The 15,110-nt window shown below is 42.5% G+C and overlaps 1 protein-coding gene and 1 long non-coding RNA gene across 2 annotated transcripts in view; one reads left to right on the top strand and one right to left on the bottom strand.

Annotated features, from left to right (window-relative positions):
• The window catches only part of LOC133606854 (rho GTPase-activating protein 23-like), a 105,541-nt gene extending 100,642 nt beyond the window's left edge, over positions 1-4,899 (top strand). Inside the window, exons 21-22 of the mRNA XM_061961233.1 lie at positions 4,210-4,241; positions 4,315-4,899. Of these exons, the coding sequence (XP_061817217.1) occupies positions 4,210-4,241; positions 4,315-4,479 (197 nt within the window). The 3' untranslated portion in view covers positions 4,480-4,899. The remainder of the gene's footprint in view (positions 1-4,209; positions 4,242-4,314) is intronic.
• The window catches only part of LOC133606856 (uncharacterized), a 44,107-nt gene that overhangs the window by 22,699 nt on the left and 6,298 nt on the right, over positions 1-15,110 (bottom strand). The gene's annotated exons all lie outside the window — the stretch shown is intronic.

Below are 15,110 nucleotides of genomic sequence, written 5' to 3'. Positions count from 1 at the left end.
AATAGATGATAAGCGACCAATTTTTGATTGTTACTGTGTTAAGTCTATAAAAATGCATATCCAAATGAACCGTTTACATATGTTCAGTTCAGTTCGGTTTATTTGGAACATGCATACGTTACCATGTAATGCATCATATTTCCAGTCGTTTCATTACAGCACGTCCGAAAATGAGTAGGAAGAAGCCGAGCTTACCTACCCCTTTTCATACCACAGCAATGTTATCCCATTGGCCATACAACTAAATCTCGAGTTATCTGTTTAAAATCATTTTTATTACGTTATTGAATTATTTTGTGACACTATGATCGAAAGAATATTCATGCCTATAGCTAAATAAGCTTTCATCACAATGTGTTGCTTTACAAGTTAGCAAAAACACTGTTTTTATGCGCTTATTTGCAACATCAAAAGTTAAAAGTTTTATAGTAATTCAAGTTTTGCAAAGAATAGTCTATCATAGGGTTGTCCCGATACCAATAATGTAGTACCGGTACCAAGATATCTATCAATACGTTCCGATACGTTTCGATACATTTCCAAGTAAAGGGAACTACAAAAAAATGTCCATATTGGCTTCATTTTAACAGAATACTTAGGTTCTTCCAGGTACTCCGGCTTCCTCCTACCTCCAAAGACATGCACCTGGGGATAGGTTGATTGGCAACACTAAATGGTCCCTAGTGTGTGAATGTGAGTGTGAATGTTGTATGTCTATCTGTGTTGGCCCTGCGATGAGGTGGCGACTTGTCCAGGCTGTCCCCCCACCTTCCGCCCGAATGCAGCTGAGATAGGCTCCAGCACCCCCCGCAACCCTGAAAAGGACAAGCGGTAGAAAATGGATGGATGGATGGATCTTACACTACATTAAACACTCACAATCAAACCACAATTTTACAAGGGAACGTCTTCCCTGTGCTCCTCGACTAGGGTCCGCACCGGACAGAACAGCAGGACAGGTGTAACAACTACATTATTACCTGTCACTCTTTATAACTCCTTGTGCAGATCTGAATGCTTAGTAATTAAATGTTTACCTAAGTTTGAAGCAAAAGTGGTAATACTAATCGCCACATTTGCCTCGTCATTCCGACCAAAGAGCTTTACGGACCCATTGTGAAGTGAAAGGTCTCCCCTGCTCTCCTCGACCACGGTCTCGGGGCCGACAAGCAGGAAAGATGTAAAACAGTACTTGCAACGCGGTGCCTCCCTGTTTAAATCGTCACCTTCATTGTTAGTTTTGAAGCCCAAATACCTCCATGTTGTACTTCACCACCCTCTTTATTAACCAGTAGTATTGTAGTGTTTTGCCATTTTTCCCTCTCCAAGATGTTATTGCTTGTATGCGCTCTGTGTGTGCGTTTTGACACACTCAACATCATGCGCCTCGGTTCTGTAGTCACCGCCACAAAGCGGCGCTCAGATGAAAGAGCGGTATCGGTACTTTTCAAATGTGGTATAGTACCGATTTCAATTGATTAGTACCGCGATACTTTATTAGTACCGGTATTCCGAACAACCCTAGTCTACCATGTGCACATTATCTGACTCATCTTGTCTGCATAACGGGATGTAGACCACATATGCAGTGTTAATGAATTTTTTTAATACAAACATACATATACAAGCACATATGCATACATACAGTCACGCATAAAACCACGTTTCATCAAACATATATTAACGTTGTCAGGTTCAAACACCGAACTATCTATTAAACAAGACAAGAAGCAAGGAATCAAACAGAGACAGGATTCAATTTAGCTCATGAGGAGAGCGCGTGGACCTGCACCCTCGTACAGTGTCACCTTACGCTCTGAAGAACAAGTTCCACGCCTCCCCATTTATTTGGGCATTCCCTAAATACATAGCTGCAGCTACTTCTAAGGGGAGGGGTGTCATTATGCAGCAGCTGCACTGCGTCATAAACAGTTCAAACAAAAGGTGCTTGGAGCGGTGTCAGGTTTGCCCCCTCTCTGCTCGTAGATTTCGGATCCTGATAAGGCCCTTCCTGCGGCTGTCCAAGATCTGAGAAACCGACACCTCTACGGCGCATTTCATCGCACACAGTGGAGGTTTACAAGCTGTCCGTCTTTTGCTTGATAAGATCAAAGACAGCTTTGTAAAGCACCAGTGTATAGTAACCCAGGCAAACGGTCTTCACGCAGGGCAACCTGAACTCATAGAAAACAAATTGTGTGATAACTTATATACAATTATTCTGACAAACGTTGTTCCCGGATGGCAGAGATTCTCACCCTATCTCTAAGGGAGAGCCCCGCCACACGGCGGAGGAAACTAATTTCCATACTTGCCAACCCTCCTGAATTTTCCGGGAGACTCCCGAAATTCAGCGCCTCTCCCGAAAACCTCCCGGGACAAATATTCTCTCGAAAATCTCCCGATTTTCAGCGAGAGCTGGAGGCCACGCCCCCTCCAGCACCATGCGGACCTGAGTGAGGACAACCAAGTTGAGGAATGCTCATCAAACACTTATTTGAACATCCCACAGGTGAACAGGTTAACTGGGAACAGGTGGGTGCCATGATTGGGGGCTTCAATGTTGTAATCCTGGACATGTCTAAGTTTTCTCCCCACCTTGTCCCCCAAACTATGTCAAAATGTCTTTCGTTTGTGCTGGGAAAATGTTATTTATGCCATCACGGTTTTTAGTTATCAACATGTTATGGTTTTTACGGTATTGACGCGTTCTTATTCATAACCAGCCCTCTGGCCGTGTCAAAATCTTCCCAAAACAGTCCCAGACGTGTGTGCTACGTTTGTGCTGCAAACATCTTTGGACGACGTATTATAGTTTTGAAGTTGTTAACTGATCATGACTCATACCTCACCTCTCCAAATGTCCCCAAACCAGTCCCAACCATTTGTGCTGGTTTAGGTGATTGTTCTTGACATTGATGATGTTTGCGTATTAAGTTCTGATTTCTCTTCTCTGCATTTTTCTCCACTGCTTTTTTTCCTTGCTGAAACAGTGGATCCTCTACTTCGGTAGGACCAGTCTTCCCTTGTTGTTTGTGTTTGCCATTTTCTTTCCATCACTCGACATTGTAAAGTTTGAAGTTGAATGGGATGGTGGTTCCTCTCTTTAAGAAGGGGAACCGGAGGGTGTGTTCCAACTATCTATCGTGGGATCACACTCCTCAGTCTTCCCGGTAAGGTCTATTCAGGTGTACTGGAGAGGAGGCTACGCCGGATAGTCGAACCTCGGATTCAGGAGGAACAGTGTGGTTTTCGTCCTGGTCGTGGAACTGTGGACCAGCTCTATACTCTCGGCAGGGTCCTTGAGGGTGCATGGGAGTTTGCCCAACCAGTCTACATGTGCTTTGTGGACTTGGAGAAGGCATTCGACCGTATACCCCGGGAAGTCCTGTGGGGAGTGCTCAGAGAGTATGGGGTAACGGACTGTCTTATTGTGGCGGTTCGCTCCCTGTATGATCAGTGTCAGAGCTTGGTCCGCATTGCCGGCAGTAAGTCGGACACGTTTCCAGTGAGGGTTGGACTCCGCCAAGGCTGCCCTTTGTCACCGATTCTGTTCATAACCTTTATGGACAGAATTTCTAGGCGCAGTCAGGGCGTTGAGGGTATCTGGTTTGGTGGCTGCAGGATTAGGTCTCTGCTTTCTGCAGATGATGTGGTTCTGATGGCTTCATCTGGCCAAGATCTTCAGCTCTCACTGGATCGGTTCGCAGCCGAGTGTGAAGCGACTGGGATGGGAATTAGCACCTCCAAGTCCGAGTCCATGGTTCTCGCCCGGAAAAAGGTGGAGTGCCATCTCCGGGTTGGGGAGGAGATCTTGCCCCAAGTGGAGGAGTTCAAGTATCTCTGAGTCTTGTTCACGAGTGAGGGAAGAGTGGATCGTGAGATCGATAGGCGGATTGGTGCGGCGTATTCAGTAATGCGGACGCTGTATCGATCCGTTGTGGTAAAGAAGGAGCTGAGCCGGAAGGCAAAGCTCTCGATTTACCGGTCGATCTACGTTCCCATCCTCACCTATGGTCATGAATTCCATAAATGTCTGGTGAAATTGCTCGACTTTCACAAAACTCAAATCAGTTTCTTGTAAAACCCTTAGAGTTCTCCTCCAATGTTGCAAAACCAGTGCTCGTTGTTGTTGTCTTTGTCGATATCGTACTGGTAACTTAAACGAAACAGAAATGATTGGGAATTTCTCTCATTCTTTTCCAACAGACTTCGACACCAGCGATTCAGTTAGATTGAAGGTAAGTCATGTATTCGTCATTAATACTTCATAATGATGAACAAAGTGAATGACAAAACCTGAACTGGTTCCAGCTTTCTTTGACCTCCGTGACCAACCTCAATGCCAGCAACATCCTGCCTAAGTCCACCATCTCTACTGTTACCCGAAAACGAAGAAAATGCCCAGCTACCCTCTTCTCTGAGAACGGTTCAGCTGAGGATTGTGACCATCAGAGGAGGGAGTGGAAAAGAAGATAGAGATGTTCCAATATTGTTTCCAATATTCCACATAAAAGCAAGTGGGTGTCAGTTACAAAATCAAAGACTGTAGACGTAAACCAGTCAGAACGGCTTCTTCTCCAAAATAATCGTCCAATAATTCCTCATCCTTAGACTTATGCCTTTTACCATTAATCTTCACAATTTCACAGGGGGAACCAGCTGCAGTTCCGCTGAGGATCATTCCAAAAAAGCTTACTGAACCATGCCAGGTTTTTAGTTATTATAGCAGACTCCGGCAACTCACCAGCAAACCACGTCACTTTGCAAAAAGTGAAAAAACTAAATCATTGTCAATTAATTTGGAGCTTAAACTTAGCCAGAGCAGAAATTATATATAAAGCATCAGGTTATCCTAAATTCAAAACCCCGTTTCCATATGAGTTGGGAAATTGTGTTAGATGTAAATATAAACGGAATACAATGATTTGCAAATCATTTTCAACCCATATTCAGTTGAATATGCTACAAAGACAACACATTTGATGTTCAAACTGATAAACATGTATTTTTTTTGCAAATCATTAACTTTGGAATTTGATGCCAGCAACACGTGACAAAGAAGTTGGGAAAGGTTGCAATAAATACTGATAAAGTTGAGGAATGCTCATCTAACACTTATTTGGAACATCCCACAGGTGAACAGGCAAATTGGGAACAAGTGGGTGCCATGATTGGGTATAAATTCCATGAAATGCTCAGTCATTCACAAACAAGGATGGGGCGAGGGTCACCACTTTGTCAACAAATGGCGTGAGCAAATTGTTGAACAGTTTAAGAAAAACCTTTCTCAACCAGCTATTGCAAGGAATTTAGGGATTTCACCATCTACGGTCCGTAATATCATCAAAGGGTTCAGAGAATCTGGAGAAATCACTGCACGTAAGCAGCTAAGCCCGTGACCTTCCATCCCTCAGGCTGTACTGCATCAACAAGCGACATCAGTGTGTAAAGGATATCACCTCATGGGCTCAGGAACACTTCAGAAACCCACTGTCAGTAACTACAGTTGGTCGCTACATCTGTAAGTGCAAGTTAAAACTCTCCTATACAAGGCGAAAACCGTTTATCAACAACACCCAGAAACGCCATCGGCTTCGCTGGGCCTGAGCTCATCTAGGATGGACTGATGCAAAGTGGAAAAGTGTTCTGTGGTCTGACGAGTCCACATTTCCAATTGTTTTTGGAAACTGTGGACGTCGTGTCCTCCGGACCAAAGAGGAAAAGAACCATCCGGATTGTTATAGGCGCAAAGTTGAAAAGCCAGCATATGTGATGGTATGGGGGTGTATTAGTGCCCAAGACATGGGTAACTTACACATCTGTGAAGGCGCCATTAATGCTGAAAGGTACATACAGGTTTTGGAGCAACATATGTTGCCATCCAAGCAACGTTACCATGGACGCCCCTGCTTATTTCAGCAAGACAATGCCAAGCCACGTGTTACATCAACGTGGCTTCATATTAAAAGAGTGCGGGTACTAGACTGGCCTGCCTGTAGTCCAGACCTGTCTCCCATTGAAAATGTGTGGTGCATTATGAAGCCTAAAATACCACTATGGAGACCCCCGGACTGTTGAACAACTTAAGCTGTACATCAAGCAAGAATGGGAAAGAATTCCACCTGAGAAGCTTAAAAAATGTGTCTCCTCAGTTCCCAAACGTTTACTGAGTGTTGTTAAAAGGAAAGGCCATGTAACACAGTGGTGAACATGCCCTTTCCCAACTACTTTGGCACGTGTTGCAGCCATGAAATTCTAAGTTAGTTATTATTTGCAGAAAAAAAAAAAGTTTGAGTTTGAACATCAAATATGTTGTCTTTGTAGTGCATTCAATTGAATATGGGTTGAAAATGATTTGCAAATCATTGTATTCCGTTTATATTTACATCTAACACAATGTCCCAACTCATATGGAAACGAGGTTTGTATGTGGAATTGTAAGATAAGGTGCAGTGCCCCTAATAGATGTAGTCATTTGTCTTGTCCGAGAGGAATTCTCTTCCTCATTGGTCGACCAGAATGGCCCAGAATATTCTGCTTTTGGGAAGGAGAAAACATTGAAGAGGAAACCCTGGCGTTCGATTTTATTGATGTGTAGTGTGTAACTTTTTTACTCGCAAAGTTACTTTGTGAACTTTATTTGGCAGCGCTGCACTTGATACTTTATACACATTTCCAAAATTATGACCTTGCCTGTTCCTTTTTAGTACGGTAATCCTTATGATGTCTATAAATTAGAAATAGGATCTGATCAGGACTAAAATGAGCAGACTCAGGAACAGTCTTAAAAAAAAGTCTAACCCTCACAGATCGTATTCATTATATTTACACTGATTTGAACTATTTCTATATTTGGGACATAACAATGTATATAAGTTTTGTATATTTGTTTCTAGTTATGTACTATAATTTACTTTGCATATTCATATCATAGCTTGTGAAGTTCTATCCATTACATCTCGTTTGTAAATTTTTGTAAATACTAAAATTATTTATTCGGTGCATACGTCAGACCACCACCATGTATACCATAGGGGAGCCTTTTAATTGTTTATGAACTATATTACATTACAAGCACACCTATCCTTTACATCGTAACTCATAGACAATACATTCTCTTGTTTATATCTGTCATCATTTGTAGAAAAAAAACATGATTTCAACAGACACACCTCATAGCTCACAACAAAATGCTGTCATACATGAATATAATACACGTTAAGTTGACATGTGGGTCAAACATAGTGTGCATCTCAATGATCGTGTTAGCAGCTTTGATTGCGCCAAAGCCACTTTTTAAGTTTTACTGTGAATGAAGAATAATCTGTTTGACTTCTCAGGTCTGTTGTGAGGTTGTTCCATTCTTTTATATGAATTGTGCAAAGGAGACTTGTCCAGGGTGTACCCCACCGTCCGCCCGGGTGCAGCTGGGTTAGGCACACAGGCTTTCCTGTGTTTCAAATACATCGACCCAAAAGAGGCCACGATACCCCGATAGGGACAAGCGGAAGAAAATGGATGGATGGATGGGTTTTACATCTGGGTATGCTACACTTCCCCCTGGTGTGTTTCTAGTTGTCACAGCGGATGTGAACTGGACAAAGTGCTTAAGTGGCGCTGGTGCAGTGTTATTTAGCGTATTGACGCTAATCTTTGAATGTTGTCAAAATTTAACAGTCTATATTTTTGAAGGACGAAACAGTGATGGTGTTGTTGTGGTTTTACGTCAAGGATTTTGAGCGATTGTTTGTGCAATGTTTCCAATGGCCTCAGGGTGGTTTGCTTGCCTGGGACCGACATGTTATACAATAATAAAAACTAGACATTATCATCGCTTTGAAATACGTTTGAGCTGCCTCCGGTGTGAACAAATTCCTGCTACATTTGAACATTTTTATGTTGTACTTAAAGGCCTACTGAAATGCGATTTTCTTATTTAAACGGGGATAGCAGGTCCATTCTATGTGTCATACTTGATCATTTCGCGATATTGCCATATTCTTGCTGAAAGGATTTAGTAGAGAACATCGACGATAAAGTTCGCAACTTTTGGTCGCTGATAAAAAAGCCTTGCCTGTACCGGAAGTAGCAGACGAGTAGCGTGACGTCACAGGTTGTGGAGCTCCTCACATCTGCACATTGTTTACAATCATGGCCACCAGCAGCGAGAGCGATTCGGACCGAGAAAGCGACGATTTCCCCATTAATTTGAGCTAGGTTGAAAGATTCGTGGATGAGGAAAGTGAGAGTGAAGGACTAGAGGGCAGTGGGAGCGATTCAGATAGGGAAGATGCTGTGAGAGGCGGGTGGGACCTGATATTCAGCTGGGAATGACTAAAACAGTAAATAAACACAAGACATATATATACTCTATTAGCCACAACACAACCAGGCTTATATTTAATATGCCACAAATTAATCCCGCATAACAAACACCTCCCCCCTCCCGTCCATATAACCCGCCAATACAACTCAAACACCTGCACAACACACTCAATCCCACAGCCCAAAGTACCGTTCACCTCCCCAAAGTTCATACAGCACATATATTTCCCCAAAGTTACGTATGTGACATGCATATAGCGGCACGCGCGTACGGGCAAGCGATCAAATGTTTGGAAGCTGCAGCTGCATGCGTACTCACGGTACCGCGTCTGCGCATCCAACTCAAAGTCCTCCTGGTAAGAGTCTCTGTTGTCCCAGTTCTCCACAGGCCAATGGTAAAGCTTGACTGTCATCTTCCGGGAATGTAAACAATGAAACACCGGCTGTGTTATCTGGCACAACAATCAAGGGGTGCATTCTACGGCGGGGGTGCGTTATCCGGCACAACACCTGCCGCAATACACCGCTTCCCACCTACAGCTTTCTTCTTTGCTGTCTCCATTGTTCATTGAACAAATTGCAAAAGATTCACCAACACAGATGTCCAGAATACTGTGGAATTTTGCGATGAAAACAGACGACTTAATAGCTGGCCACCATGCTGTCCCAAAATGTCCTCTACAATCTCGTCATCATACCGAGACGTTTTCAGCAGGATATTTCGCGCGAAATTTAAAATTGCACACATGCCGTATTGGCATGTGTTGCAATGTTAAGATTTCATCATTGATATATAAACTATCAGACTGCGCGGTCGGTAGTAGTGGGTTTCAGCAGGCCTTTAAGTCTCTGGCACATCTGTTTTGATATTCACTAACATTTTGTAATATTTCCTTATTAACAGTTATATTTGGAAAGGATGACATTTTATATTTGTTTACAAAATACATTGTTGCTGTTTTCCTAATGTTCAATGTAAGACTAGAGTCATGTAGCCATCTTGCCACCTTCTCCATGGATGCTGTAGGTTTTTTGGCAACCGTTTCAGAGTCTTTTGCCCATGAATAAATAACCGTATCATGTGCATATGCCGGGATATTAACATCCTCACAAAAAGACGGCAGCTCGTTTATATACAGGGAGAACAGAATAGGGCCTGTTTCAGAGCCTTGTGGCAGGCGCGATACCAGTAGAAGTGATACTGGATGTAGTGTTATTGATATGGACCCAGATAGGTATGACTTAAAGGCCTACTGAAACCCACTACTACCGACCACGCAGTCTGATAGTTTATATATCAATGATGAAATCTTAACATTGCAACACATGCCAATACGGCCGGGTTAGCTTACTAAAGTGCAATTTTAAATTTCGCGCGAAATATCCTGCTGAAAACGTCTCGGTATGATGACGCCGGCACGTGACGTCACGGATTGTAGAGGACATTTTGGGACAGCATGGTGGCCAGCTATTAAGTCGTCTGTTTTCATCGCAAAATTCCACAGTATTCTGGACATCTGTGTTGGTGAATCTTTTGCAATTTGTTCAATGAACAATGGAGACAGCAAAGAAGAAAGCTGTAGGTGGGAAGCGGTGTATTGTGGGCGGCTACAGCAACACAAACACAGCCGGTGTTTCATTGTTTACATTCCCGAAAGATGACAGTCAAGCTTTACCATTGGCCTGTGGAGAACTGGGACAACAGAGACTCTTACCAGGAGGACTTTGAGTTGGATGCGCAGACGCGGTACCGTGAGTACGCTTGCAGCTGCGGCTTCCAAACATTTGATCGCTTGCCCGTACGTGCGTGCCGCTATGTGCATGTCACGTACGTAATTTTGGGGACTTTGGGGAAATATATGTGCTGTATGAACTTTGGGGAGGTGAACGGTACTTTGGGCTGTGGGATTGAGTGTGTTGTGCAGGTGTTTTGAGTTGTATTGGCAGATTATATGGACAGGAGGGGGGAGGTGTTTGTTATGCGGGATTAATTTGTGGCATATTAAATATAAGCCTGGTTGTGTTGTGGCTAATAGAGTATATATATGTCTTGTGTTTATTTACTGTTTTAGTCATTCCCAGCTGAATATCAGGTTCCACCCGCCTCTCACAGCATCTTCCCTATCTGAATCGCTCCCACTGCCCTCTAGTCCTTCACTCTTACTTTCCTCATCCACGAATCTTTCATCCTCGCTCAAATTAATGGGGAAATCGTCGCTTTCTCGGTCCGAATCGCTCTCGCTGCTGGTGGCCATGATTGTAAACAATGTACAGATGTGAGGAGCTCCACAACCTGTGACGTCACGCTACTCGTCTGCTACTTCCGGTACAGGCAAGGCTTTTTTATCAGCGACCAAAAGTTGCTAACTTTATCGTCAATGTTCTCTACTAAATCCTTTCAGCAAAAATATGGCAATATCGCGAAATGATCAGGTATGACACATAGAATGGACCTGCTATCCCCGTTTAAATAAGAAAATCGCATTTCAGTAGGCCTTTAATCCAAGTTTAAAAGTGGTTAATTTTGTAACGTGGGGTGACTTGAGTCGCTGTCAGAATCGAATGCCTTGTGAAGGTCTAAGAATATTGCTCCTAATACACCTCCATTATCAAGGTTTTGTTTTGTTTCTAGTAGAAGGCAACATGCAGTTTCAGTAGAGCGATTTGCCCGAAAGCCAAACTGCATGGGATGTATAAGGTCTTCATCGTCCAGATGTTCTGTGAATTGTTCAACGACCACTTTTTCTATTGCTTTGGATATAACGGTGAGGAGGCTAATTGGTCTGTAGTTGTTGATGTCTTGTTTATTTTACTGCTTTATGGATTGGAATGATAGTGGCAGTTTTCAATGTGGTAGGGAATGTGTTTGTTATTGATTGATTTGTCAATGTTGTTATTGGAGCAGTAAGTCTATATTTATACGTTTTTAAGAAGAGAGTGTCCAAACCGTGCATATCTGTAAACCGTGAGCTTGATAATGTGGAGAGGATTTTGTTTACCTTTGTTTCACATGTCAATTCCATCCTGAATAATCTTTGCACTGATTTTGAGAGAAGTTCTTATTCAGGGTTTGTACAGACTGGATGAACTGTTCACTAAATGATTATCAATGTCCAGACTGTCTTTAATTGTAATGTTTTAGTGTTGTTCCTTGTTTGCTCTCTTCCAGTGAGTTTTGTCAATGCTTTTCCAGAACTTTCTAATGTTCCCTTTTGCAGCTTTGATTCATTCGAAGTAAAAGTCATCCCGGGCCAACGTTGTAACTTTGTTACTCGAACTTTTAAAAATAATGCGATCCGTATGATACCTGTTTTAGTAGCTCTTTTAAAAGCTGAATCACAATTTTTCAATAGAGTCTGAATTGTTTCATTAATCCAAGGTATTTTTTTTATCCTAGAATAAATTAGAGCAACCTGCACATCAATGCACTTTCTATGTCGCTAGACTACACTCCAACAAAATCTTTTTGACATGTATAACTTATGTCATTATGACAATGACAATAAAGAAATTGATTCATTGAATAATTGAGGTGGTGTCGGCGAGTTGAACGCCTCTGTAGATGGCGAGGGGGGGCGTCCACGGAATGGCGGGTGTAAGCAGCAGTAGTGCACCAGCAGCCATAAAGATCCAAACCCAGGTCCTGGGCATTGCTGCTGAGAGCGCAGAAGACGTCCATGAAAAAGCCACATTCGTGGTCGACGAGGCTGACCTGAACGAGAACGGCGCTCTAGAGGCTGTGAGGGTCCACGTTCGGGTCATTGGCATTGCCGCAAATGGCGCAGAGAGCGTCCATGGAACAGCCACACTCTTGGCCGATGAGGAGGAGGTGTGTGGGAGCCAGACAGTTGCCACCGCAGCAGGAGCTGGAGGCGACGCTGAGGCTGGCTGCAGCGCTGGAGGCGAGGATGGTGCTGTTGACGTCGGACCCACTGGAGACTAGGATGGTGGTGTCGGCGGCGGACCCACTGCAGACTAGGATGGTGGCGTCGGACCCACTGGAGGTGAGGATGGTGGCACCGGCAGCAGACCCACTGGAGATTAGGATGGTAGCATCCGCAGCAGACCCACTGGAGATGAGGATGGTGGGTGGGCGGAAGACCCAGTGGAGACAAGGATGGTGGCGTCGGCGGCAGACCCACTGGAGACAAGGATGGTGGCGTCGACGGCAGACCTACTGAAGACGAGGATGGTGGTGTCGGCGGCAGATCCACTGCAGACGAGGATGGTGGCGTTTGCAGGCCCACTGGAGGAGAGGATGATGGTGCACTTTCTTTATGGGTTGTGTCTTAGTGTATTTACAGATAATCTCCTTGATTTTTGTCATTGGGCCATCACAGGCATGTTAGGTGCTTATCCAATTTATGTCACTCCATGGGACAGTTTTAAGTTTGTTCTGTAGTAAGTGTTGCTCTAAATCCTTGAAAAAAGATCAAGAACTTTTGTGTACCTCTTTGGCCTAAACCTTGTCAACGTCCGTGTTATAAGTGTGATGTTATGGTCTGATAAGCCTGTTCGTAAATTCCAAGTTTTTTCTATGCGATTAGGTTTATTAGTAAAGACCAAATCTAGTAAGGTTTGGGAGGGGTTGTGTAATTCTAGTAGGGCTGATTATCATTTGTGTCATGTGGAGGCCAGTTATTATCCTTAAGTTCCTTTCTGCGTGACTTATTTAACCAGTCCAGATGAAAAGTCCCCCTTAACGATCAATTATTTTATACTGTGCTGTTTGAGGATGTCTAAAACGGAACTGAGAAAAGTGTCTTTAGCTGTGGGCGGGCGGTATGCTCCAATTACCGTGAAATGCATTTCTGGGGACAATGTGATTTTAATTCCAACACACTTGAGATTATCTACTGGGTGTTTTTCCTTACATGAATCTTAACATCTCCCCCTCTGCCACTTGATCTGTCTTTTCTGTAAATCTTGTACCACAGAACATTGATCAGAGCAAAAAGTGTCGTAGGTGTTACCTATGTCTCCGATAGACAAAGGTCATCCAAATTCGAGTCTGACAGTAACTGCTGGATTTGTCCAGTCTTTTGGACAACACTTCTAATTATGAAGTGTCCCCCAAACGTTCCTATGGGCTTTGAATTTGGGTCCCATGATATTTTTGTGTGATTTACAGTTTGAAACTTCGTTGTAGCTTGTTGTTTAGAAGCAGCTGTATTATTTGTGATTTTAGCTCTATACTCTTCAGGGGGCGTCATCACTGCTCAATTATTGTAACGTCTGTCGAGACGCTTTAAGGAGGACATGAATTCCATCGATCACTTTATTGAGCAAAACTCTTTATTGTCGGCCATAAACCGATAACCAAAACTGGTCATTTTCTGCTGTACAAACCAGACCAAAACCAACTTTGTCATCAGTCATATCAACAGCAGCCGCTCGCTCGTTCTCACTTGCGCCAACACATGCACATTTGGAATTTAGCCAGTGAGGCGTTTACAGCCACACAAAAAGTCGGACAACTCCAAACACCACATATCATTTGTAATTCCAGGTTGCTCAAATGTGTGCTTATTCTCGTGTCATTTATTAAGAATCTTAATTTATAAACATCAATCATGAAATGATATTGTATTAAAGAAATACTAATAAAAAAATATATTTTACAGATAGATAGTTACAGCCAGTGAGGCGTTTACAGCCACACAAAAAGTCGGACAACTCCAACACCACATATCATTTGTAATTCCAGGTTGCTCAAATGTGTGCTTATTCTAGTGTCATTTATTAAGAATCTTAATTTATAAACATCAATCATGAAATGTTATTGTATTAAAGAAATACTAATAAAAATATATATTTTACAGATAGAAAGTTACAGGAATGTACACATGATCCCATGCTTACATCTCATTGTGCAACATGTGAATGTTTTAATTTTATTGAGCAAAACTCTTTATTGTCGGCCATAAACACATGACCAAAAACATTGGTAAAAAATGTATATCGAGCAAAACTGGTCATTTTCTGCCGTACAAAGCAGACTAAAACCAACTTTGTCATCTGTCATAACAACAACAGCTGCTCGCTCGTTCTCACTTGCACCAACACATGCACATTTGGAATTTAGCCAGTGAGGCGTTTACAGCCACACAAAAAGTCGGACAACTCCAACACCACATATCATTTGTAATTCCAGGTTGCTCAAATGTGTGCTTATTCTAGTGTCATTTATTAAGAATCTTAATTTATAAACATCAATCATGAAATGTTATTGTATTAAAGAAATACTGATAAAAATATATATTTTACAGATAGAAAGTTACAGGAATGTACACATGATCCCATGCTTACATGTCATTGTGCAACATATGAATGTTTTAATTTTATTGAGCAAAATTCTTTATTGTCGGCCATAAAGACATGACCAAAAACATTGGTAAAAAATGCATATCGAGCAAAACTGGTCATTTTCTGCCGTACAAAGCAGACTAAAACCAACTTTGTCATCAGTCATATCAACAACAGCTGCTTGCTCGTTCTCACTTGCGCCAACACATGCACATTTGGAATTTAGCCAGTGAGGCGTTTACAGCCACACAAAAAGTCGGACAACTCCAACACCACATATCATTTGTAATTCCAGGTTCCTCAAATGTGTGCTTATTCTAGTGTCATTTATTAAGAATCTTAATTTATAAACATCAATCATGAAATGTTATTGTATTAAAGAAATACTAATAAAAATATATATTTTACAGATAGAAAGTTACAGGAATGTACACACGATCCCATGCTTACATCTCATTGTGCAACATGTGAATGTT

The sequence above is a fragment of the Nerophis lumbriciformis genome, linkage group LG05 (assembly GCF_033978685.3).
Source record: "Nerophis lumbriciformis linkage group LG05, RoL_Nlum_v2.1, whole genome shotgun sequence".
In the NCBI taxonomy this organism is placed as follows: domain Eukaryota; kingdom Metazoa; phylum Chordata; class Actinopteri; order Syngnathiformes; family Syngnathidae; genus Nerophis; species Nerophis lumbriciformis.
This window is presented reverse-complemented; position numbering and strand designations above follow the sequence as displayed.